Below are 27,119 nucleotides of genomic sequence, written 5' to 3'. Positions count from 1 at the left end.
ATATAGCCATTCTAAACTCATAACATATAAAATAGGATTCAAGACTTCCCCTTTCTACCTGCATCTTCTCTCCATGTGTAATGTTCCTCTCTTAATTTACCATTTGTCCCAAGGTACGCTATGCCGGTTGGATTGGCTGGACTACAGAACAGTAAAATAGGTACTTTCTTGTTACATTTATTGAGGAATTTACAAGTGAAGATTATAAACATGTTAGCTTGTTACATAATATTCTACTGAACAAGGTTTTTTTCATATTGCTAGTAGGCGGAAATGCTGGTATATGAGGATAAAATGGGTGGGTATTTTTGGTAGCCAGAGTTACCACATGGGAATGCTAGATAGAGAGTAGTTTAAAATGATATCAGAAAAGAAAATTTGCCAACATTTAATCACTGTTAATCAGGTGCCAGAAATAATGAGGGCATACGGTATCATTGAAAGGAAACCACGCGGACACACTAGGCTGTTTAATCTCATTTCTCAAATACCATGTCATTCTTTTTTCTGAATCTGATATTTAGCATTTGACTAATGTTTGGCTGTAAGACAGTGGCTTACTCGTGGAAGAACTGGGCCTTATATACAGTGATATCTTTTCAACAGTTAAATACACTTAAAAAGTCTTAAAGAAAATGACTACCAAAATTGCTTACAAACTTTAAATAAGAGAATATGATCTCTCATCAAAACCCAGTTTTTTGGTTCTTTTTGTGAAAGCCTTTCTATAATGTCAATGGGGCATTTTAAGGTTTGTGTTACTATGCGATAACAGAATCCCTAGGTTATTGGAGGCACTCATAGTACCTCAAACATTTTGTGTTATCTCACAAGAACACGTCCTTGGTCATGGTTTAATGCTTAATTTTCTGTATTTATTTATTTAACCAGTTACTTGTGAATTTGACGTCAGGGTTTTTTGTGTATTTTAGTATACTTGTGCAGACAAAAGCAAACGTTGAACCAGATCCTCAGCTGGTGTAAATCAATGTAACACCGTTGAAATCAATAGAATTATATCAATTTGCATCAGCTGAGATCAGGCCTTTTATTTTTTATGTTTTCCATTGCAAGACCTTTTGTCAGCCCATTTCATGTGTTTAGAGAATAAGGTGCTCAAATAATACCACTGAATATAAAATGTCCTTTCTAATCAGATAAAACAAATGTCTTCATTCCCATTAGGTCCAAATGGAATTTAGAACAGAACTCTCTGTTCAAAGTTCAAACAGGACACAAAATCCATTAAGATAAAGATACAATTTAGAGTGTTATGTTACTTATGTTACAAAGATTAAGAGAGTTTACTTTTTCAAAGGCTGATTTAACGTCTTATGACAGAAGGTTCAGCTACTTCATTTGTACTAACATGCTACTGGTTTGATTGCATTTTTACCAAGTAAATATTCCTATTGAGATAATCAATTTCACATGTCAAAAGTTTGAAACACCCCACAGAGGCGTTGTGTGCACAAGGGGTGGAGAAAGCGGGCTCCACGCTCATGTGGGTGACACACCGTGCTTCTCATTGAGAGTTTCTCAAAATTACTTTCTAAAATATTAATTTTTAGCACCTTTGAGAAAAAACAAGAATGTGGTAGATCCAGCTAAAGCTGGCATTAGCTATATGAGGTGTGGTAATTATTGGAAAACGTCAATAAAAGAGACGTCATTTGGGGTATAAAGAACTTGCCATAAATTTGTATTTTTAAGAAATCCTCAAAGGGTAAACAAATACAGTGCTATCTATTTTGTCACCTTGGCTGAAGGCAAGGAGAAGAGAAGTCATGGCATCTGCACATTTTTGTGTATCATTCCTCTGACTTTTAGGGTATGGTGATATATCTAGTTGTGCCGTTCCCCTCTGGTGTTATCTGTACCGGTGAGCTGCTAGGTCACTCCAATCCTTGACTCTGGGAGCCAGCCTTAGGCCTGGTCTACACTACGCGTTTAAACCGATTTTAGGAGCGTTAAACCGATTTAACGCCGCACCCGTCCACACTAAGAGGCCCTTTATATCGATATAAAGGGCTCTTTAAACCGGTTTCTGTACTCCTCCCTAATGAGAGGAGTAGCGCTAATATCAGTATTACCATATCGGATTAGGGTTAGTGTGGCTGCAAATCGACGGTATTGGCCTCCGGGCGGTATCCCACAGTGGTGACCGCTTTGAACAGCAATCTGAACTCGGATGCAGTGGCCAGGTAGACAGGAAAAGCCCCGCGAACTTTTGAATATCATTTCCTGTTTGCCCAGCGTGGAGCTCCGATCAGCACGAGTGGCGATGCAGTCTGAAATCCAAATCCAAAAAGAGCTCCAGCATGGACCGTACGGATGTGATCGCTGTATGGGCAGACAAATCTGTTCAATCAGAGCTCCGTTACAGAAGACGAAATTCCAAAGCATTTTTAAAACATCTCCAGACAGAGGCCACAGCAGGGACTCAGCACACTGCTGCGTGACAAACGTAACGGAAAGCCAAAGAATCAAATGGACGCTCATGGAGGGAGGGAGGGGGGACTGAGGACTCAAGCTATCCCACAGTTCCTGCAGTCTCCGAAAAGCATTTGCATTCTTGGCTGAGCTCCCAATGCCTGTAGGGTCAAACACATTGTCCGGGGTGGTTCAGGGCATAGCTCGTCAATTTACACCCCCCACACCCACCCCCAGAAGTAAAAGGGAAAAAAATCATCTCTTGACTCTTTTAAATGTCACCCTATGTCTACTGAATGCTGCTGGTAGACGCGATGCTGCGGCAGTGAATTGCAGTATCCTCTTTCCCCCTCCCTGGTGGCAGATGGTGCAGTATGACTGATATCCGTCATCATCATCAGCCTGGTGGCAGATGGTGCAGTGCAGAAGGACTGGTATCCGTCCTCATCATCAGCCCGTGAGTGCTCCTGGCTGGCTTCAGGTGAGGTTGGCCGGGGGCACCTGGGTAAAAAACTCCTGGTCATTCCCAGTAGATGGTACAGAATGGCTGGTAACTGTCTTCATCATAGCAACAGGGGGCTGAGCTCCATCAGCCCCCGCCCTTCATGTGTAAAGAACAGATTCTGTACTGCCTGGACTATCATAGCAGTGGGATGCTGGGCTCCTCTCCCCCACACTTCTGTCCTGTCTGGACTATCATAGCAGCTGGAGGCTGCCTTCCCCTCATTTTATCTCACTAACAAGTCACTGTTTCTTATTCCTGCATTCTTTATTACTTCATCACACAAATGGGGGGACACTGCAATGGTAGCCCAGGAAGGCTGGGGGGAGGAGGGAAGCAACAGGTGGGGTTGTTGCAGGGGCACCCCCTGTGAATGTCATGCAGCTCATCATTTCTGCGGAATCTGACACAGAGTGGCTGTGCTCTCTGGTTCTCTGATACACTGGTTCTCTAGTACACTTGCCCCATATTCTAGGCTGGATTGATTCTATTTTTAAATACCAAAAAGGAGGGATTGACTCGGGGAGTCATTCCCATTTTTGTCTTTTGCGCCCCCGGCTGACCTCAGCCAGGGGCACCAATGACAGCAGCAGAGAGTACAGTACAGAAGGACTGGTAACCATCATCTCATTGTCAATTTACAATGGAAGCAGATGGTACAGAACGGCTGATAACCATCTCTGCTATCATGCAAAAGCAAATGAATGCTGCTGTGTAGCGCTGCTGAATCGCCTCTGTCAGCGGCATCTAGTACACATACGGTGACAGTGACAAAAGGCAAAACAGGCTTCATGGTTGCCATGCTATGGCGTCTGCCAGGGCAATCCAGGGAAAAATTGTCTGCTGTTGCTTTCCCAGAGGAAGGAGTGACTGACGAAATTTACCCAGAACCACCCGCGACAATGATTTTTGCCCCATCAGGCACTGGGATCTCAACCCAGAATTCCAAGGGGCGGGGGAGACTGCGGGAACTATGGGATAGCTACGGAATAGCTACCCACAGTGCAACGCTCCAGAAATCGATGCTAGCCTCGGACCGTGGACGCACACCACCAAATTAATGTGCTTAGTGTGGCTGCGTGCACTCGATTTTATACAATCTGTTTTACTAAACCGGTTTATGTAAAATCGGAATAATCCCGTAGTGTAGACGTACCCTTACACTGCTCTGCTGTGAGACCCCCCACTCCTGGGCTGTTCTCACACAGCCTCTGGCATGTAAGCTGCTTCCAGCTACCTGCAAGCGAATGACACTAGCCAATATCTCCGGTCCCAGACACAACCCTGGGAACCTCCATCTTGCAATGTCCAGTTATGCCTGCTGGACGCTGCAAGCTTATATGAGTTTGTCAATTTAACAAAGAAATTGATATGTACCAGGCTTGTTATCTCAAGGGGAGTCTCTGGCACATTGCAAACCAAATGCACTGCTTTAGGTGGAATAAACAAACAGATTTATTAACTATAAACGTAGATTTAAGTGATTATAAGTCAAAGCATAACAAATCAGATTTGGTTAAATGAAATAAAAGCAAAACACATTCTAAGCTGATAGTAACACTTTCAATGTCCTTAAAAACTTAGATGGTTCTCACCACAGGCTGGCTGTTACTTTTCAGTCAGGCTCTCCCCTTTGATCAGCATTTCAGTGGCTTGGTGGTGGTGGTGTAGGTGGAAGAGAGAGAGCATGGCAAAATGTCTCTCCCTTTTATCATGTCCTTTCTTTCCTCCTGGCTTTGCACACCCCCCACCCCTTCAGAGTCAGGTGAGCATTACTTCATCGCAGTCCCAAACTGCCCAAAGGAAGGGGGTGACTCCCTCGAGGGTCTAACAGATTCTTTTGTTGCTGCCTAAGCCAGTGTCCATTGTTCCTGTGAGGCTGGGCTGGGCTTGTCCTATCCATGCCCTGACAAGGTGTGAATTACCTCTCTGTTCTTAGAGAGTTTTTGCCTGGGTTTGCTTTAAGCCATGAGGATACATTTTCAACCTCAGAACTATATACATGAAATTATAACCTATAACCTTACTGTAACAATTAATTACTATAACATCACTATAACAACCATGCTCAGTGCATCATGAGCCTTCTGAAGACACCCAACATGACAAACTTTGCATTGAATACCACACAATCATTTTATAAAGATGAACATGGGGGTGTAGGGTGTTCCCCCGAGGTACAGAGCGTCACACTAGTGTTGGTTTCCTTTTTGCCTCCTGCATCTTTCCATGGGCTCAATTCACTTTCAGAAGTTACCAATAACCCCAGTTGCCTTCAATGGGAGTTCCTGATATTCTCCAATGGAAGAATAGGGCTCCATGGTTGGACATAGAGCTCAATTGTTCATTTGTGCAGCTTTATCTCTGGGTCATTCTGTTCCCTCCATGCCTTCACAGCTCATCTCAAAACCTACCTGTAAGCTTTAGCGAGCAAGACACTTTAAACTCTCCTTGCCTGTCCCTTAGGAAAAGGATAAATGGACACAAATCAGATATTAGGAATGGCAATATACAAAAACCTGTAGGAGAACACTTCAACCTCCCTGGCCACACAATAGCAGATCTTAAGGTGGCCATCCTGCAGCAAAAAAACTTCAGGACCAGACTTCAAAGAGAAACTGCTGAGCTTCAGTTCATCTGCAAATTTGACACCATCAGCTCAGGATTAAACAAAGACTGTGAATGGCTTGCCAACTACAGAACCAGTTTCTCCTCCCTTGGTTTTCACACCTCAACTGCTAGAAGAGGGCCTCATCCTCCCTGATTGATCTAACCTCATTATCTCTAGCTTGCTTCTTGCTTGCTTATATTTACCTGCCCCTGGAAATTTCCACTCTTGCATCCGACGAAGTGGGCATTCACCCACGAAAGCTCATGCTGCAAAACGTCTGTTAGTCTATAAGGTGCCACAGGATTCTTTGCTGCCTTTCCACCTTATTTATTTCATGCTTCCATTCTCTCTGCACTCTGAACTATTTGGCAAGACTGCTTGTTTACATTTTGTCCATGTTTAGAGACAAACTGAAATGCTTTTAAAAATTAAATAAATAAGTAAAACTATTTAAGAACCCAGCTTTTCAGCAGGACATTTGAAAATTAATGTATTGTTTCCTTGCCTGCCAAAACCTGATTTGGAAGATTTGGGTTTCCCTTACGTGCTGTCACTAACTCCTACAGGAAAAACAGAGCCTTGAGTGCCAGAACTCATAGCCTTTCAGTTCACTGTTAAAACATATGTATTTAAAATGTGTAAGTCTACATGGGGATTCTGTTAATGGCATCTCAAAAAAGATGTTACATTTGTTTGGTTTTTTTAAACAAGCTTTTCAGTTCACCTCTATATTTTAGCCTTTTTTCTTTTATTCTTCTCCATCGTGGTGTTGTTTTTTTTCCTTTCTGCTTTTGAGTCACTCACCAAAGCATTCTTTCTCTTTTATAGTGCCCTTTACAAAGTATTTTGTGATACTTGTACGAAAGTATGTATGTTTCATACAAACCTTGCATTATATTGTACTGAACTTCTGGAATCTTAGCAGCAGTAGCCAATTGCTAGAGTGACATCTTACTCATCAGTCACTGGATCAAACACTTCCGATGGGCACAGACAAGCCAATTCTGCCCTCTTTTCAGTTGTTTTACACAGTTCAAAGTTCACCCTTTTCTACCATCTTTACTCCATTTTTTTCTCGGCTAAAATGATTCTTAGATTCTTCACTCACTGTGCCTTAAATTAAATGGAGGTTAAGTCAAATGAAATGATTTTTCAAAATAATCAGTTTTCTACATCTTCCATGCCATCTGTTTCTTCCCACTGCTTTGTAGCCACTAAGCACCAACACTACAAAAACAGTTTAATAAGCATTCCTGTGCAAAAAAAGAAAAGCAGCAGAGCCAGTTTTTGAGGTTTTTTAGTAGCAATTACTTGAAATAATTGACATATATCACAACTGTATATCTCAGATATGATGTCACAGTTCTATCTGGAGAAAATACCTTGTTTGCTTAGGAATCAGTTTCTTGGTACTTTGATTCTGCTCTAAAGTGACTATGAAATGTTGCTGTTAGGTCCCATGTTTTCTGTGATTCATGTATCTTTTTTTCAGTTTACAGATAAAAAGATGTTTTTTCCCTAACAAACATTGTTGCAAACTCACCCTTGAATGAGAATCAAGCTGGGCTCTTCTCTATTTGCTCATCATCACCTGTAGCCCTGACCAACCAAACTCAGTATTAACATAGGTATAAGGTGCAGCTGAGATTCAGGTTTATTGATGATGGAAGATTGTGGGGGGAGGGTGAACAGCTTGATGTTCAGCACTTAGGCTTTGTTTGTTTAACAGAAATGAAAAAATGTCTATAGAATTCATATCATGCCAACAACTAAGTGATTCCAGCAACATTGCATGAATAGGTAAAACAAATAAGAATAAGTTACAAAATGAAAATAAAACAGTATTTTGTGAATGATTAAAATTCTTTTGTACTAAAACAATAATAATATTGGACATGCCTTTGCATTTAGCCTAAAAGACTGAAGTAGAGATGGATTTTGACAACAATCCTCAAAAAGTTTCGCTTCCTGTTTTTTATAAACGCTGCTTCCTGATCATATATACCTGGTTAGTGAAATTATGGTAGTTTGTACTTTAAAGGTTATTCTAGCACAAAGAAAAAGATTTAAGATCAGTTGATGTGGTCTCAAGTACTACCATGTCTAGCTCTAGCTGTATACATTCATTATGCAAGAAGGAAATGGTCTAGATTATTCCTTGGATATGTAACCTTACAGTTCAGTGCACGTCAGTGAATTCATATGGTTTCAAGAATAATCTTACAATCAAAAATGATACCATATATTCAGTTTTCACTTCTGCTCTTCTTGAAAAATATTTGTTTTAGCTTGCAGAGAGTAACTGATTTAATGCTTAACAACTGAAGAAACTGAGCAATAAATTTAATTGCTGTCAAACTGAAGTCAGTTTACATACTCACAAGCAGCACTATAGATCTTGCTTTGTTTTCTTGTTGATTTTTTTAAAAACAAATATGTCTGTTTAACTTTAAGATACATGAGCTCCAGGCAGTTTAATACATGTGTTTAAAGTAGTGATGTTCTCTGGTTTACACTGTTAAAATCTCAAGGATTTTTCTCCTGTGCAAGAACCTGCTGTCTTAATACCTTCTGCTGTTGATCCTTCTGCAAATGCTTACAATAGGTCAAAGAGAACATAAGAACAGCCATACTTAGGGTTGCCAGGTGCCTGGTTTTCGACTGGAACACCCGGTCGAAAATGGACCCCGGTGGCTCCGGTCAGCACTGCCGACCGGGCCGTTAAAACTCCAGTCGGTGGTGCTGCGGGGCTAAGGCAGGTTAGTCCCTACCTGTCCTGGCTCCGCACTGTACCCCGGAAGCATCCAGCAGGTCTGGCTCCTAGGTGGGAGGGTTCCACGTGCTGCCCCTGCCCTGAGCACTGGCTCTGCACTCCCCATTGGCCGGGAACCGTGGCCAATGGGAGCTGCAGAGGCAGTGCCTGCAGGTGAGAGCAGTGTGCGGAGCCTCCTGGTCCCCCTGCCTAGGAACTGAACCTGCTTACCGCTTCCAGGGCGCAGTGTGACGCCAGGACAGGCAGGGAGCCTGCCGTAGCCCCATTGCACCTCTGGTCGGGAGCCACCTGAGGTAAGCCCGTGCCCCAACACTGAGTCCCAATCCTCTGCTCCAGCCCTGAACCCCTCCACCCCCAAACCCGGAGCCCTCTCTTGCACCCCAAACCTCTCATCCCCAGCCCTGCCCCAGCACCTGCACCCCCAGCTGGACCCCTCACCCCCCTGCATCCCAACTCCCGCCCCAGCCTAGAGCCCCTCCCATGCCCCAAACACCTCATCCTCGGCCCACCCCAGTGCCTGCATCCCCAATTAGAGCCGTCACCCCATCCCGCACCCTAATCCCTTGCTCCAGCCTAGTGAAAGTGAGTGAGGGTGTGGGAGAGGGAGCCACCAAGGAAGGGGGAATGTAGTGAAGGGGGGGGCACTTGGGAAAGGGGCGTGGCTAAGATGTTCGGTTTTGTGTGATTAGAAAGTTGGCAACCCTAGCCATATTGGGTTAGACCAAAGGTCCATCTAGCCTGGTATCCTGTCTTCCGTTAGTGGCCAATATCAGGTGCTTCCAAGGGAATGAACAGAACAGGTAATCATCAAGTACTCCATCCCCTGTTGCCCATTCCCAGCTTCCAACAAACAGAGACTAGGGACACCATCCCTGCCCATCATGGCTAATAGTTACTGATGGACCTATCCTCTATGAATTTATCTAATTCTTTTTTTAACCTTGTTATCGTCTTGGCCTTCATGACATCCTCTGGCAAAGAGTTCCACAAGTTGATTGTGCATTGTATAAAGAAATACTTTGTTTTAAACCTGCTGCCTATTAATTTAATTTGGTGACCCCTAGTTCTTGTGTTATGAGGAGTAAATAACAACACTTCCTTATTTACTTTCTCCACATCAGTCATGATTTATAGACCTCTATCATATCCTGCCTTAGTCCTCTCTTTTTCAAGCTGAAAAGTCCCAGTCTTATTAATCTCTCCCATATGGAAGCTGTTCCGTACCCCTAATAATTTTTGTTGCTCTTTTCTGTAGCTTTTTCAATTCCAATGTATCTTGTTTGAGATGGAGCGACCAGAAAGTATTCACATGCACATAGTATTCAAGATGTGGGGTTACCGTGGATTTATGTAGAGGCAATATAATATTTTCTTATTATCTATCTCTTTCCTATTGATTTCCACCATTCTATTAGCTTTTTTGACTGTCGCTGCATATTGTGTGGATGTTTTCAGAGAAGTATCCACAATGACTCCAAGATCTCTTTTTAGAGTTGTAACAGCTAATTTAGACCCATCATTTCATATGTATACTTGGGATTATGTTTTCCAATGTGCATTACTTTGCATTTATCAACACTCAGTTTCATCTGCCATTTTGTTGTCCAGTTACCCAGTTTTGTGAGATCCAAAGTCTGCTTAGGACTTCATTATCTAGAGTAATTTTTTATCATCTGCAGAGGACCTAGATCTAGGGTGCCCATATTTCTCTAAACTGAAACTGGCGTTGCTGCTCGTCACCCATGCCCCCGCAAATGTTTTTCCGCACCCCCAGTGAGCCAAGTAGCACAGATGGGGGCAAAGGGAAGAGGAATGGGTATGGGCTTGGATCTGGGAAGGAAAGCAGGGTGAGTGTGCGAGTGCGAGTACTTTTGGGCTCGGAGACAGGAGGTAAAGCTATTAGACTATGATCCAGCTAGCGAGGCGATGCCCCTTTTGGGGCTGGAATAGCAGAGAGGCATGATGGAGACTCCAGGTAGAGGGAGGGACCAAGAGAGCAGCCCTGGGGAAGGGGTGGATGCAGGGCCACCATTTCAGATTTTGGTATGGTGGGGGCAGGCACCTCCCAGCAGGCAGGGAACCTGCCTTAGCCCCGCTGCGCTGCCTACCAGACTTTTAACGGCCCTGTCAGCGGTGCTGACTGGAGCCACCAGGGTCTCTTTTCAAACAGGCGTTCCAGTAAAAAAACAGACAGCTGGCAACTCTAATCCGGGGCAAGGCTTAAAAAGGGGGCTGTCCCCGCCAAAACAGCATGTATGGTCATCCTACCTAGATCCTTTAGAGTGGTGCAGCCTATTTACATGGCATAGCTGGTCCATTCTGTAAACCCAGCAGAGGAAAGGGAGAGACATAGCCCCTTCTTCTCTCCTCTCCTTTTGAGGTCTTCTGCATCTCTGAGAATGCACTAAACGAACAGTCCCTCCTGAAGAAGATGCACCTGTGCTGTGGTGTCTAATACAAATTAGCCATTTTGTATTAGCAAGGTGTGCTTTTACACGTCTTTTGGTCTGACTAAGCTCCATTACTGTCTTTTTCATTTGGCCTTTCTGACACACTTCCTGGGCACAGACTCTGTTACCCCTTCATGGAACTGGGACCTTGCAATCTAACTGCCCTAGTCCTGTGCTGACCTCCCTGGGGACTCCAGTAGTTTAAACACACTCTCTCCCAGAGCTCCAGGCTTGTGGGCACTCTGGTTTACAGTTTACCTCTTTAGGGATATATGATAATTTAAGCACATAACACACAGGCTTTGAAAAGGTGTCCAACACAATTACTCTTTACTTTACAAAGCTCAATAGAGAGCAGTATCTTAAAAACAATAAAACACCAATATGCTATCCCTCCCTCAGTTTTCTCACTACTTTTGAGAGTTCTTTGAGATTTTGTCAGAGTCCTTTAGGGTATCCAGGATCCTTTAACATCTCCTCCTGCATAATCTTGCTATCCACTTGCAGTCTCTTTTCCCTTTCTCTAAAATGTCTGGTAAGAGTGTCCTCCTTTTTATAAAGTGAAAGTCCTTTCCATCATGTGACCCATGATCAGCCTTGTCAGGTGTTCAAAGTCTCCAACCAAGTGATCCCCTGCCTGGTTACTAACCTACCTTTCAGAACCAGTTTTCTTGATTTGGCCACCTTCTTTGTCCACAGGTGTTTCCCTTTGACTAGAAAACTATCCAGGTTTAATGACCCATTATAAGCCCTCTGCCACCACCTTTTAGAACTTCATCCCAAAATTGAAGCGTAAAAAGACAGCAGAGAAGGTAGACTAGCCAGCCATACAATCAAACAAAATTTGTAGTTTGATAAGAGAGTCCATAATCTCACACAGAATTAATAAATTTCACATAGACAGATTTCCCAGACTGTATACTTTCAAATATGAATTGATTCCCCAAGAATGGACCATAAATTATTTGTGATCCATAGATCCCTTTCTGGTGGTTTGAAAATGCAACATTTTGAGAAACAAGGTCCGGATTTTCCTCTGTGCCAAGTTGTTGTTTGCAGCAGTGACAGGGAATCATCAGTGAGCTTGTTAAGGCTCCCTAAATCTCATGGAGTATATGCAGGGTAATATAGATTATTAGTAGGACTGCTCAAAAATTGTCTCATGAAACAGTTTTGTCAGAAAATGCCAGTTCATTGACCCCCAAATTTCTCCAAAAGTGAATCGGGCTTGAAAAACCTTTGCTGAATTCTGGTGGAAACCTGCCTGGTTCCCTGCCAGCTGAGCTGGCATGCTCCCAGGAAGCCCTGCCATGTACATTTCTCCCAGGCCAGGGAGAACATTTCTAGGGTCCGTGACTCTAGGGTAGCCAGCCGTGCAGACCACTCTGGGGCCAGAAACTCTGTCTTCCAGAATCTGTGGCTCTTAGGCAGCCCTGCCACTCCAGGGCTTCCAGTCTCCCTGCCATGTAGCCAGGAGACTGAACGCCCTGAATGTAACTAGGGCTTGGCTCCCAGCTCCATAGCAGGGAGCCTGGAAGCCCTAAGAATCCTGGCTCAAGCCAGAACTCTCAGGGATTCCAAGCTCACTGCCATGGACCTGGGAGCCTGAAAATCCTGGGATGAGCTCCCAAGTCCCAGGTTGTGTGAGTCTGGGGCAGTTCTGCTCTGAATACTCCCCTAGATTGGGGATCTGGGGCTTCTAGACTCTTGGTCCAGCTGGCTATTCAGGCTGCCAGCTGGCTCCTGGGCAGGCCTCATGACAGGGCTACCCCAGAGCCACAGGCCCTGGCAGCTGCTGAGTGAAATTGGCATTCTTGCCAGTTTAACTGACAAGAATGTCAGTTTCACTCACCAGCTGGTGGGTCTGTGGGAGGAAATGTCTTTACAGAAACACCATGTGTTTTTGTTTCGGAAACAATTTTTTTTTATTATTTTGGATTTCTGGTTTGCAGGAAATTTCAAAATATCAAGATTTCTCACAAACTGGAAAGCCCACATTTCAGCCAGCTCCAGCTAGTAGTAACTTATACAAGCTGAGGATAGCTGTAGCACAGTATGGAGATCTGTCTGTTTTCTGGCCCCCTTATGCTGCTCTGAACACAAAGGTTATCTGGACCTAGGTAGTTGGGAGGGTAGATTGGTCTATGAGAGGTTCTTGTATTTGGCAAGTCTATAGGATGAAAAAATTGAAAATTACTGAAATATATTTGTATATTTCATGCGTTTTCTTACTATTACATTTGATATATCTGGATGATTTCCCCTCACCTATCTAAAAACTGCGGGGATGGGGGAAAGATCATCAGTTGGTGTAAATCAGTGAAACTCCACTGACATCAATGTTGAAGATCTGTGTGTAGGGTTTTTCTTAGAAACTGCATGAAAATCTTTCTGTACGCTTCTTCAGGGAAGAGATCAGGCCTTTCAGAATATTGTGAAAGAACTGAAATTTGCTTTAAGACAGACTGAGACAGTATTTGTCAAGATTTAAACTTGACGCATGGAGGAGCAGGTTGAGCTGTTTTGTGGTTTTGTTTTATGACATGTGTCAGTTGCATACCTGTCATCCAAAACAAACCACTCCCTGGTCTGGCCCTTTCACAACTGCTAAAAGGATGATTACTAATTGATATTTAGAGTGTCATCTCAAGGTTTAATAGTCTCAAGGATAACTTCCTGAGGCAATATGACAAGGAAACGTAACAAAAGTAGCGGTTGACTCATTGTCCAGCGTACATGAACTGTGTGACTAATACAATTTATTCAGCTTTAAAGTGTAGATTTCTTACCTATCACATTTAATAATAATAATTAATAATAATTCTGTGTATTTAGCTCCTACCACTGTAAGTGTCCATGTTTCCAGACAAAAGCAATTAATAAAAACATAATAATTAGCATTCTTTCAAAAACAAACATAAAAAGAAAGTAAGGGTGAGGTGTGCTTCCTTTTTTTAGGTTAAAAAAAAGGTACAGGCCTTTCATGTTTGCACAGCACCCAGCAGAAAGGGGTCCTAGTCCCAGTTAGGGTCTTTGGGATACCATAATTTAAATATTTTTAAATAATAATAAAAATCAAGAATGCTAAAGGCAACATAGAACATAGGAACTTTTATGATAACCGTAAATAACACACAACCTACTCAAAGTTAAGGATCTGTTGGAGTTATTTTGCTGAAAATAAACTGTAGCCACGCATTTCTGCAATTTTATAGTCCCCAGACCAAATTATTATTTTTTATTTCACTAGTATCAGAGGTGTGCATGGAACTTTACAGCGCATATAGGAAGGTGCAGTACCTGCCCTGAAGATCAGAGGCTATGGGCCTGATCTGGCAAACCATTGCTCATATGAATGTTCTATCTGGGGATAGTCTGAGGGGAAAGGCGGTGGCTGGGGCGGGGGTGGGGGGGAGGGAGGAAAGGGTTTATGGGACAGAGTGTGTGTGGAATGGCCATTCTCCACAAAATCTAAGAGGGTTGAAAGGTCAAATAGACAATGCGGAAAAGAATGACATGGGAGAAAAGCAGAAGAAGAAATATAACACAGGAGAGAAAAGAAGAAAGGTAGATGGGGAAAAACTCCAATCAGGCAGGAGGCACTGCCTTAGCCCTGATCCTGCAACTTTTTCAATGTGGGGCATCCCCAGCTGGAGCCCTCACCCCCATGCTCCAGCCCAGAGCCCCCTCCTGACTCTATTCACTTCAGTGGAGCTCAGGTTTGGCACATGGGTCCACCATGTGGAACAAATTGCAGGATTGGGGCCTCAGGAGAGCTGATAGACATCACTTGACCTAAAACAGGGAATTTTTAAAAGCTAAATAAATGTTTAAACCAGAAGAGGGGTACTAAAGGTCAGCTGTTGGTTCCAATATATTTTAATAGGTTGGTACAGAGCTCCTGCACTTATGAAATTGCCCTACCACTAAATCTCTGTCTTTACATGCCATTTCACAGTTCCAGGTATCAGAGGGGTAGCCATGTTAGTCTGGATCTGTAAAAGCAGCAAAGAGTCCTGTGGCACCTTATAGACTAACAGACATATAGGAGCATGAGCTTTCGTGGGAAAATACCCACTTCGTCGGATGCATGTAGTGGAAATTTCCAGGGGCAAGTATATATATGCAAGCAAGAAGCAGGCTAGAGATAACGAGGTTAGTTCAATCAGGGAGGATTTGATATTAGGAAAAACCTGTAGGAGAACACTTCAATCTCCCTGGATACACAATAGCAGATTTAAAGGTAGCCATCCTGCAGCAAAAAAACTTCAGGACCAGACTTCAAAGAGAAACTACGAGCTTCAGTTCATCTGCAAATTTGACACCATCAGCTCAGGATTAAACAAAGATCGTGAATGGCTAGCCAACTACAAAAGCAGTTTCTCCTCCCTTGGTTTTCACACCTTGACTGCTAGAAGAGGGCCTCATCTTCCCTGATTAAACTAACCTCGTTATCTCTAGCCTGCTTCTTGCTTGCATATATATACCTGCCCCTGGAAATTTCCACTACATGCATCCGACGAAGTGGGTATTCACCCACGAAAGCTCATGCTCCAATACGTCTGTTAGTCTATAAGGTGCCACAGGACTCTTCACAGTTCCAGTTTCTCACCATTACAGGTCAGTCTGTCTTCTGGCTGATGCATCTCAGCCCTTACCTCCTTCCCCAGTCTGTTCCTCCCCATGCTTGTCTTGCCTCATTTTGACTGACGAGACTTCACGTTTTCTGGGGAGCAATTCACCAGATCACCACCTACTATTTGACCCTCTCAATCTGTAACCCAGGCTTGCTGACCGAGCCTTTTATTTTTAACTCCTTCCCTGGTTAAATGGAGGAAGATAGCAAGCACTAAAAGTTCAGACCAGAAGTCACAGGATTCCCCTTATCCTTTCTAGGACAGAAAACTCTTCTTTTTGGTGTATCAAAAGAGTAAGAATCCAAGCTTGATACAATTCCCAGGTTGGCAGGCTATGCAAATGTCCGAGTTCTGAACCTTCTGTGAATTCTGCAGAAGTGCACAGGTTATCTAGTCCTAGCTCACCCATTAATGCAAATACATTCCAGCATCAAGAACAAGTAATTGGGAGGCTGCTGCTACCCCTGCTGCTGCTCCTGTGGGATAAGGAAGTCCCATAGCCCCTCTGGGAGGAAAATGGGGCCCTTGTACTCCAGCTGGGGACAAGACTCAGGTGAGGCCCTATGTCCTGGAATGTCTAGGGCCCAGATTGCCTTAGTCCTGCTCTACCTTCAAAAGGTCTCTGCTGGCATCACTTGGTTTCATTTAGAGTATAATATCCCAGGAACGAGTAGACCAGTGGTTCTCAACCCACGGGCCACTTGCGGACCAAACAGCATACAGCAGCATGCCATGTGACATCCTCAGGGCCATACAGGTACTATATATATTGTGTGAATGCAGTCCACATAACTCATAGAGAGCTGCATATACAACCCACAATGGTGAAAAGGTTGAGAACCACAGCAGTAGACTAATATATCTGTTTTTCTGTTTCCAACTGGAATTGCCACCAAAAATACACAGATATCTTTTTATCCTGTTGTTGTCTTCCAAGGATACTCAAACACTATTGTTTCAAAACAATTTTATTAAAACAAGTATATTTCCTGAAAACCTTCCTGTGATGGACCTCCCAGTTAGAAATTTCCAATTAGGTCATTATAGTTCCAGCTGCTAACAAGATTTTGAAACAGAACAACAGATCTACTGGTTCTTAGAGCTATTGGTCCCCTGTAGAAACCAACAGGAATCAGTTTGTAGGATTCTACTGGAGTTTACTGGAATTTCCAGTAAGTTTGTACTGGAATTTGGCAAGTGGCTAAGCTATACACTCATGTGGAGGTTTTAACTCTTAGGAAAACAAGAAGCCAAAACTGAATAGTACTCACTAACAATTAAAAATCTAAAAATTAGAGCTACACATTTTATAGGGATATATTTAATGTTGTTTTCATCCTGACATTGAGGATAATATTTAACAGTTGGTCTCTTCAGGGGAAATCCTGATGGGTGGCAATTTTAATTTCCCTTGATCCCCCTATTTGTACTACACAATGTTTTAGACAGGAAACAGGAGTGTGTGACTGTTCCAACCATCCTCTTTTTGTCCAAGAGAGCCCTGTTTTCCAGACTGCTAAATTAATTTTTTCCACTTTGAAAATCTGTCACTACTCAAATTACACCAAATCAGCCACAGCAGCATTCTTCTCACAATAATGCGTTTAAAGCTATGTTACAACTTGGAAGGGGACTGAGCTCTAAGAGACATCCTAGAATCTGGAAAAGTTGTTTTCTGTATGCTGCAAGAAACAAAGTTCTTAGTAACCCCAGAGCTATTGGGTTGAAGGATGGGCTCCATTCTGAGACGCCTTACCCAAGATCTTTTTAGCTCAGAATTGTCACAACTAGAGCTGGAAAGATTATTGATTGGTGGGGTGGGTTGGTATATTTTAAATAAAAATGCTCTTTTTCAAAGTTCAAAACTTTAGTGAGATGGAAGCAGATTTTTTTAAAATCCACATGTAAAATATTCTGTTGTTAGAACTTCAAAAACACTTCATACAATTTTCCTGATAAAATTTTACATTTTGAGCAGGATTAGTTGGTTGAGATTGGTCACAAGTCACATAATATTGGTTTTCTTTCCTGTAAGTACCTGCTCCGTGCAATCAGGAGAGTTAGCAGAAGCCATTTTGATTCTTTTAAAGAGGGATTGGCACTGGTGGTAGGAGTATGTGCCTCGGTATGTGATGAAGAATTACCTAATTTTCCATAGACAATTTTAAGAGGCCAGTGATCCTACTGACAGTCCCCATACTGGTTAAGAGTATGATCCACCAAAGATGCCAGTGGATGTACAAGTTGCTTCCTGTAAAAAGTCAGAAGAGAAGGCAGCACTAGGTAGATATGAAGAGAAACTGTATGGAGACAGAGGACCATTTAGCCTGGTGGGTTCCTTGATAATTTCAAATAGTTGATATGAGCATCTGGGGTTGCCTCCCATCCTGGTTTTACCCAGACAGTCCGGTTTTGGGCTTCTGTGTCCAGCTGCTATTTAGGGTTGCTAGGTGCCCAGTTTTCAACCAGAAAATCCAGTTGAAAAGGGGACCTTGCAGTGTCCAGTCAGCTGTACTGACTAGACGCCAAAAGCCCAGTTACTGGGAGGTAGAGCTGATCCAGTGAGCAACAGGGAGAGGAGGAGAGAGGAGCATGCGACAGGGGCAGGCCCTTGGGGAAAAGAGAAGGAGTAGGGGCAGGGCCTTAGGGGAAGAGGCGGAGAAGGCGCATGGCTTGGTGGAAGAGGCAGCAAAGGGGGCGGGGCCTCATGGGGACAGGTGGAGAAGGGGTGGGGCCTTGGGGGGGAAGAGGCAGAGCAGAGGGAGGGGCCTCAGGGTCTGGTTGCCAGCAATTAGAAAGGTGGCAGCAACCCTATAAGCATCCCTACTTTGAAATTCTGAGGTACCCCTGCACTAGATTAATAGATCATTTGGATATGCTGTGGATGCTCTACTGTGAGCTTTTCCAGATGTTTTTGGCTACAGTGAAGTATGGTTTTCCCAATAGTCTATTCTATTAATATGGGTATTTGCACAACTCTGATTTTTGGTGAATTGATAAATACTTTATATCACAAAAGGACTTTCATAACAGGTGTTAGAATACATCCTACTAGTCATAGTGATTTAGCTCCAAATCCTGACCCCATGTTATAACCCAGACTGTTTGGCACGTAGGAAGCCACCATAGATCTGGACTGCACACATGAGAGATGTGTACCCCCTGCGCAGACTACACAAATAATGCACCCGCTTCCATGCAGCAGAACTGCTCTGTGCAGCTGAGAAGTGGGGACAGAATTTGCCCCATAATAAAGAAACAGAGGGCTTATTGAGGTCAGATTGTAAACACTGCCCCAAGGAAGCACAGAGATATAGATGTAACAAATGTCTTGTGACTGTTTTCTCCAGGCAATAATTGCAAAGAGCCCTATTTCTCAGTGTAGTACTCTTGAAGCTATATCCTTATGTTTACTAGAATTAATTGAAGAGGAATCCTCAGAGGGCTGGATCTGCTGACTTTTAGAGTTGCTTTGCACCACCAAAGTGCAAATATGAAATGTTGGTAGAGAAATGCCTTTTTTCAATTAAGCTAATTGTGTAGTTCAAGTAGGTCCTCATTTAATACATGCTTTGTCCCATGTTCATCTGTGTCATTATGGCCTTTATCTGTAATACAGTTGCCAGAGCAGTTCCGCAAGCACTGCACATGAGAAATGTTTCAATGTTCTGCTCCTGCTGTTACCCTTGAAACTAGTACAATTTTTTCTCAAAGAGATGGGGATATTTTAACATCTTCAGCTGGTGCCTCTGGTACAATTTAATGTAATGTGTCAGGGGAATCCTTATGATCATCACACACTGAAAGAAATCTAGTCCTGGTCCTTAAGATATAATGGCTGTCACTACACAGCACCATCATTTGTTCTTTATTAGACTGGAATGTTGGAGAAAATCCTGGAATGGAGAAAAGGAGGGTTCAAAGTGGAACCATCACAGGGTTTGTCAGAAATTTGCTGCAGCTGTGCTCCTCTTCACAGATGCATGTTCCAAATCTAACCACCAGCCTTTTGTGTTGCTCAAGATCAAGGGGATTTTCTCAGCAGCTTCCAAAGTGGCCTATATCTCTAAATTTGACAACAATATGACCTGTGAACATACCTTAAAGAGAATCTTCAGCTTCACAGCTTTAATGAATGGCTGTAGTTAAGTGTTCTCACAAAAAAATAAATATTAAATTCATGATTACATTTGTTTCAGCTGTGAGAAGGATGACTAAGAAGACAGGGTTGTTTTTCCCCAACATTGAATCAATTTTAATATAGTTTACAGTAGATGATGGTGTTGAGTAAAAATTCAAAGTTATTTGATATCTTGGAGCATTTTGGTTAAAAGTTATAAGTACTTACATTGTAATCTAAGGAAAGAAATCTGTAACTCGAACCTAAGATGATTAGTATTAGAGGGGTAGCCGTGTTAGTCTGGATCTGTAAAAGCAGCAAAGAGTCCTGTGGCACCTTATACCGACGAAGTGGGTATTCACCCAGGAAAGCTCATGCTCCAATACGCCTGTTAGTCTATAAGGTGCCACAGGACTCTTTGCTGCTTCTAAGCCCTGGTCTACACTGGGGGGGGTCGAACTAAGGTACGCAACTTCAGCTACGCGAATAGCGTAGCTGAAGTCGAACTACCTTAGTTCGAACTACTTACCCGTCCTCACGGCGCGGGATCGACGTCCGCGGCTCCCCCGTCGACTCCGCCACCGCCGTTCGCGGTGGTGGAGTTCCAGAGTCGACGGGAGCGCGTTCGGAGTTCGATATATTGCGTCTAGATGAGATGCGATATATCGAACTCCGAGAAGTCGATTGCTACCCGCCGATCCGGGCAGGTAGTATGGACATACCCTAAGATGATTAGTTCATAATGCCAACTACAGAAACTGAAAATCTTGGCCTAGATAATCTGCTGCACCAACTGCAATAGAACATCAGAGTTATGAACACCTCAGGAATGGTGTTTGTTCGTAACTCTGAACAAAACGCATTGGTGGTTCTTTCAAAAGTTTACAACTGAACATTGACTTAATACAGCTTTGAAACTTTACTATGCAGAAGAAAAAAACGTTGCTGTCCCTTTATTTTCTTATTAGTTTATATTTATCACAGTACTGTACTATATTTTGCCTTTTTTTGTACTGTATTTTGCCTGATTACGTACTTCCAGTTCCAATGAGTTGTGTGTTTGACTGATCAGTTCATAACTCTGAGGTTCTACTGTGTATTTGTTATAGAGCAAAGGTGATTTTCAGGGAGTGGGTTAGGGCTCCCTGATTCTCTGAGTGGATCTCACCTGGCCCTGGCCTCAGCATAGCTCAGAGCAGCCTCAGTACCTCTCTTGCTAATCCCAGCTGGCTAAGGGACTGTACACCCGCTGAGCATAACTGGAGGGCACTACCCTCCAGCCATGCCCTTTTCTGTTGTGACACATCCAAAACACACTCCTACATTGCAATGGCTAACTACATTGGTTTTGTGTCAGGTGCGAGCTCCTTCATACTGAATGGAATTCTTTGCTGGCCAGATCCAACTGCTTTTTAGCCCCTTTGCATTGCTCAGATGGTACAAAGTAGCCAGAATGTAACCAAGAATCTGTCCCCTTATCTTTGGCTTCAGCTGTGTTTGTCAAAATTGTCTAAAAGAGAAAACTGAAAAATGTAATAAATACTCGAGCCATAGAAGAAAAATCTTATATTGTTTTTCATGATCTAGAAATGAGATAAAGTGACCACATATATGAAAAGCACGACCATCCATTAAACAAATTAGACATTATCTCTGTTGACAAAATTATTATCGTACAATAAATTTTCCCATTTAAATTTTTAAACAGCAAGCTTCTGAATGAAATGAGTAAATGAGGACATAGCTATCTGGAGTTGTATTAGGAGCTTTCTCACAGTTAATTCTTTTGTAAACACGAATATCTAAGATATCATTTTCAAAAAAATGGCTGTGCAATGCCAAATGATTATGGCTAATCTTTGTTCTTTTTGTAAGCATTTGGTTTGTTTTCTCTACACATGTAGTTGGAAGTTAGAAGGAGGGGGTGATGGGAACGGTTTATGTTAGTCTGTTGATATAAAAAAGAAAATTTGCTGCTGCTTCCCTTTACTTTTTTTTTTTTTTTTTAAAAGAACACTTGCCCAGCAGCATGCAAATTTTCAAGTTAATTGGTGCTAAGTAATCTTTAAAACCCCATAGTAGGGGATAATAATTTACAGGAAGAAATTATAAAATGTTCAAGCCTGTTTCTTTATATTTTGAGAAACCAATTTAAAAAAAACAACATACTATAAAACAGTTAAACAGAGACTCACCTGCATAGCCTGGACAACCCAACTCCAGTTTGTAGAAGTCAAATAATCTCAATCCCTTTTTGCTAGTTCTTGTGACATAAAACGGTGGCTGCAGAGCCGGTTGGAAATTGGTGCCTGGGTAATAGCCTCAGTTAAGGGCATTCCTTGAGTGGCACAGTGCTGCTGCACTTCCCTCACAGACACTCCTGTGTAAGTTGTTCTGGGAGCGTTCCAGGGAAGAGGGGACATGGTCAGAACACCAAAGCATCTGGCTGTTTTTGTCTGTAAAAATGGCTCTTAGGGACTGTTTTAGCTGAGCATAAATGCAGTTCTCTGCCTACAATAAATTACCTGGAAACCAAACACCAGGTACTGTACCTCCAGAATCAGTGTGTGAAAGGTGGTTCCCCCTTCCAGCTGTGACACAGTTATTTTACTCTCCCTTCTGTGTATTACTTACCTAGAAAAAAAATTCCTTCCAGATTTGAACTTTCACTATTTGCCAGCCATTGATATCCTCCCCCTCCCCAACCCCTACACACCCTTTACTGAATGAAGATGAAACTGATCTGGCTGTGTTCAACTCATGAAGTATTTTCTCATTACAAAAGAACTTTGTTTGTGTACCCAGACCATTTGACTGATTTTTAGATCAGCTCTGGGGAACGTGTTTGGTAATTAACTACCACTCTAGAGCCAAAGCAGGGAACAGAGACCTTTTTGTGGGCCTGCCAAAAATTAATGGCTAATGTTTTGCTTATTTTTATTTTTAATTTCTTGGTGATGGAATGGTAGATTTTAAAAAATTACAACCTATAGGATATGTCGTGTCAGATTTTGTAACAATTTAAAGATGGGTCAAATTTAGGGCCTCAAAACCTTTACAGTGTATTTCTGAAAAACTGTATTCCGGTTGCATTGCACTTGAGAATTCTAGGAACAAAAGTGGGGTGCTCGTTTTACATATTAGCATGTGAATGCCAATATTATTTTTGTCTCGTTGAAGTTCCATAGTGAAGTCAATGAGTTTAAGGCCAGAAGGGACCACCAGATCATCAAGTCTGATCTGTAAATCACAGGCCACGAGCACCACCCAGTACGACACACTAAACCCAACAACCAAAATTAAACCAAAGTATTACAGACTACAGGAGACTAAACTAATTATGTGCCAGGGGCACAGAATAGGAGGGACCAAAGTGCACCAGTGCTCATGGCTCCCATAATGGAAGGGAAATGATTAAGTGAGATATACCCAGATAAGCCTGGCAAGTGACCCACACTCATACACTGAAGAGGAAGGTGAAAATTCTCTAAGGTCACTGCCAATCTGAGCTGGGAGAAAATTCCTTCCCAACCCCACATATGGCCATCAGTTAGACCCTGGGCATGTGAGCAGGAACCAGCCAGCCAAGCATATGAGAGGGAGAGAGAGAGGGAATCCATGGTGCCACCTCAGCGCATCAGCCTTCCCTGTCCAATATCCCATCTCCAGCCATGGTCATGTTGGTGCCCAAGGGGCCAATCCAACTTCCATTTAAATCACTGGAGATTGGATTGGGCTTCAAGATCCGAAAGAGCTCAATCTTGTAAGTCATGTTAGTAGTCCTTACTCATACAAGTAGTTCCATTAGAGTTATGCCTAGTCTGCCTCTTCTATACACTCCCTACACATGGAGCCCCAGAACCATGGAAGATTCTCATAAAGTCCAATATACAGAGTCCATTGTCACAAAGTATGCAATGACAGAGATGATGGCATTTAATTAGTGAATGGAAGGACTCCTGCTTGTTAAAGTCTTTTAGGAGGACAGATAGATAAAATTATACACATCTACGATAATGTTAGTAGTAATTTTTAAAAAAATAGCTGGATGGGGGCAGGAAGAGGGATATGAGTTCAAAACAAATAGATGGTGAACTAGAGCTTTTACTTTATTTACTAAAATCTGCAGGGCCGCCCAGAGGATTCCGGGGGCCCGGGGTCTTCGGCGGCGGGGGGCCCTTCCGTTCCGGGACCCGCCGCCAAAGTGCCCCGAAGACCCGCGGCGGGAGCCCCCCGCCGCCGAATTACCGCCGAAGCGGGACCCGCCGCTGAAGTGCAGCCCGGTCTTCGGCGGTAATTCGGTGGCGGGGGGGGGTCCCCGCCGCGGGCCTTCGGGGCACTTCGGCGGCGGGTCCCGGAACAGAAGGGGCCACCCGCCGCCGAAGACCGGGCTGCGCGGCGGCGGCGGCAGCGGGTCCCGCTTCCCCACCCCGGCCCCAGCCTCTTACCCGAGTGCGTCTCCGGCGGGGCCTGAGCTCCGTCCCGCTCAGAGCCGCGTGGTGAGGGGGCGGGGCTGTGAGCTCCACGCCGAGCGGAGGCAGCTGCCCCGCCCCCTCACCACGCCGCTCTGAGCGGGGCGGGGCTCAGGCCCCGTTGGAGCTCCCAGCCCCGCCCCCTCACCACGCGGCTCGGATCGGGGCGGGGCTCAGGGGCTCGGCCGGAGACTCGGCGCTTGATGCGCTGAGGCTCCAGGAGAGGGGCGGAGGCGGGAGCCTCCGATCTTCTCTTGGGGGCCCCTGCAGAGCCCGGGGCCCGGGGCAAATTGCCCCCTTTGCCCCCCCCTCTGGGCGGTCCTGAAAATCTGATAACCTTCAACTTTATTTTATTCTGCTCCCATAAGCCCCACTTTTGTATAATGTCCGATTTCAGAAAAATTGTTACCTTGTGAAGAAAAATGTGACTTTCCCAATTTCTGAATTTCAAGGAATGTTGAAAAACAGCCTGAAGTCTGGCTAGACATCAAAATGTTATCTTCTTCTCATATTGATTCACTTAACCTCATTTCAGTATTTGATTAATTCTGAAAGGAATCTCTGTTAAACGTATCTTTATCTGGTCAATATACTGTATAACCATATTGTGAATCAAATAGCTTTTCATTTATACTTTTTAAATATTTATCTTAAAGAAATCTATACTCTGAGACCAAAACCACATCTTTTAAAAGAATTAGTAGCACAATATGTAAGGATAATTTTGGTAGCTAGTGAACTGTGATGTCTGCTGTGTTGCACAATGTCACAGATTCTTCTTTGATGCATAAACAGTCAGGAAAGTCCTGATTCCAAATGCCAGGGGATATTTTTACATTGGGTAGCATTTATAGTATCACATGTGAAGGGCATTTTACAGTTTTGTGGGGATGATTTTGCTGAATATTTGTTAGTGCTCTTTGAAGTGACAGACTAGGCATAAGGAAAGCCGGTATTGCAGTTTTCTTAAAAGAATTCTATCTATGCTATTTTAGTAGTAGGTTGTTCTAAATGAGAATTATGCAAAAGTCTGTAGTGGCTTTGAAACACGGATAAGCATGCACAGTTTTGAAGGAACACAAGCTCGTTTGGCATGTACTATGTAATATTAAGAAAATATGAACCCAGTTTCCCAGACGTCAAAAAATAATTCATTAAACTACTGTGGTACTAGCCGGTGCCGAATGGTTTAATATTATTTAAGTTTTTTGTTGACATTTTGAAGATTACATTTAATTTCCTCTGGGACAAATTCATGAAGACATTTTAAGAGGGAAGAGCAAACCCATTGAGCTTCCTTTTCTCTTGAAATTGCATTCTTATGCCACTGATTCCAGAAATAAGTATGCCAGCTTTTCAAACTTGGGAACCTAACCAAGGCTCCCAAGTGCACAGTTCTCAAGTCAGAGCACCTCACTATACTACTGCTCTCCACAGTGTCAGTTTAGCCACTTGAAAAATGCAACTGCTGTAGGAGAAATCATAGACAGGCTTTACAGATGACATCTTCACCCTAGAAATATTGTAATTATTTTTTCCTGATTATCGTGATCTTACCCACAATCAGTGCATGCAGGCGCTCATATGATTGGTCATTTTGTGAGTGGGGAGAGTGCATGGCCCTTTTTTGCTCCTCTTCAGGGTCCACTTCTACATGTTGTACAACAGCATGCTGCAATATGACACTTAGTACATTAGAAAAGACAAACATCTTAATAATTTAGAAAAGACAAAAATCTTTCCAACCTGATATTGGGTTTCCAGGGTAAACTTTTGGAGAGCTTTCAGCAGCCCTATCTCCCCACCCCCCAAAGCAAATTGTGTGATGCACTGTACACACGTGTGTGCACGCACACACGTGGGTTTGGTTTAGAGTAAATATTATTGCAATATTTGAAAAATCCTTTTGCTGCTACATCCTTGGCTAGACATAATTATACTTAGCCCGTACCTGGAATTACATTTTCAGAGGGCTTTATTAATCGATTAATTCTGGACATCCCTATGGGCTAGGTAAGAAACTATTATTGCCCCCACCCTGCGAACCTGAGGCAGAGAGGCTAGCACACCTAGGGTCCAGACATCGGGGTGTGACAGCTAATCATTCCGTGAAGAAATGTGCCATTGAGACAAACTTGTGCTGGGGAAGAAATGGGCAGAGAGCTGTGGCCAGAGCCAGCTCAGTTGTGGTGCTCAGACCCTGCTGAGGGCAGTGACATGCCAGCTGCTCAGAACCCAGAGCCTCGGGGTTCCGAGTCTTTAATCTTGTCGCTGCCGTGGAGAAGCCGCGTGTTGTCCTGCTCGCGGTTACATAAGCGCCCATGGCCCGGAGGGCGGCGGGGGGGATTTGTGGCGCGCGCTATGCTCCTGCCCAGGGCAGGTGGCGGTGACATGTGGGGGAGAAGCCGAGAGGGCCCCGGCCCTACGTGTTTGCTCCTTAAGCCGTAAACAGAGCTGAGCGGAGGCGACTGCGAGAGCTCCACGCCGGGTTTTCTGCCGCTCCCCCCTCCGTACACACACAACACGCGGCTGCCCGACTCCGGCTGGCGGGCAGCAGCAGCAGCAGGGCTCTCGCTCGCCTGCTGCTCCTGGGATGCCACACGGGGAAACCTGGAACACCACGGGGGGGGCTTTTAAATACCCCCTGGTCTGGGGGGAGGGGCAGGGGAGAGGGGTTCCCTGAGAGCAGCAGCCCCGGACTCTGCTTCTCGCCGCTGCGGGAGGAGGAGCTGGGAACACAGGAAACGTGGTGGCCGCACACACGGCAGCAGCCGCGCTGATTCATTTCTGCTCGGAGCCTTCACGGGGGGAGGGGAGGCGAGGCGAGGCGAGGCGAGGCGGCGCTGCCTGTCTCCAGCCTCGGGAAGGCAAAGCGCCCTGCATCCGCCGTCCCAGAGGAGGGAGGAGACGAGCCACGGGCACCCGGCGCTGCTGCCTCCCGCCAGCATCATGCAGTCTAGGGGCCGCTTGAGAGACTGAGCCCACAGCAAACGAGCCTGCCGAGTGTCTCCGCAGAATTTGGTTTCGACCATTGACTTTAAGGCGGAAAGAAGGAGGCTGGAGACTCTGTTACCCAGAGAGTTCCTTTGTGGGTCCAGCTGGAGTCTGAAGCCTGCCCTCC

General features: G+C 44.0%; 1 protein-coding gene across 9 annotated transcripts in view; it reads left to right on the top strand.

Moving 5' to 3' along the window:
• Positions 1-27,119, top strand: part of LOC123372697 (cAMP-specific 3',5'-cyclic phosphodiesterase 4D) — a 618,378-nt gene that overhangs the window by 518,319 nt on the left and 72,940 nt on the right. For 2 of the 9 annotated variants that reach the window (XM_045021024.1, XM_045021025.1), the window contains one exon: positions 114-160. The exons of the other annotated variants lie outside the window; for them this stretch is intronic. In XM_045021024.1, coding sequence (XP_044876959.1) covers positions 121-160 — 40 coding nt within the window. In that variant the 5' untranslated portion in view covers positions 114-120. The remainder of the gene's footprint in view (positions 1-113; positions 161-27,119) is intronic. 9 annotated transcript variants of the gene reach the window in all.

This window comes from Mauremys mutica, chromosome 6 (assembly GCF_020497125.1).
Source record: "Mauremys mutica isolate MM-2020 ecotype Southern chromosome 6, ASM2049712v1, whole genome shotgun sequence".
In the NCBI taxonomy this organism is placed as follows: Eukaryota; Metazoa; Chordata; order Testudines; family Geoemydidae; genus Mauremys; species Mauremys mutica.
Note: the sequence above shows the minus strand (reverse complement) of the source record. Positions and strands in the feature narration are given on the sequence as shown.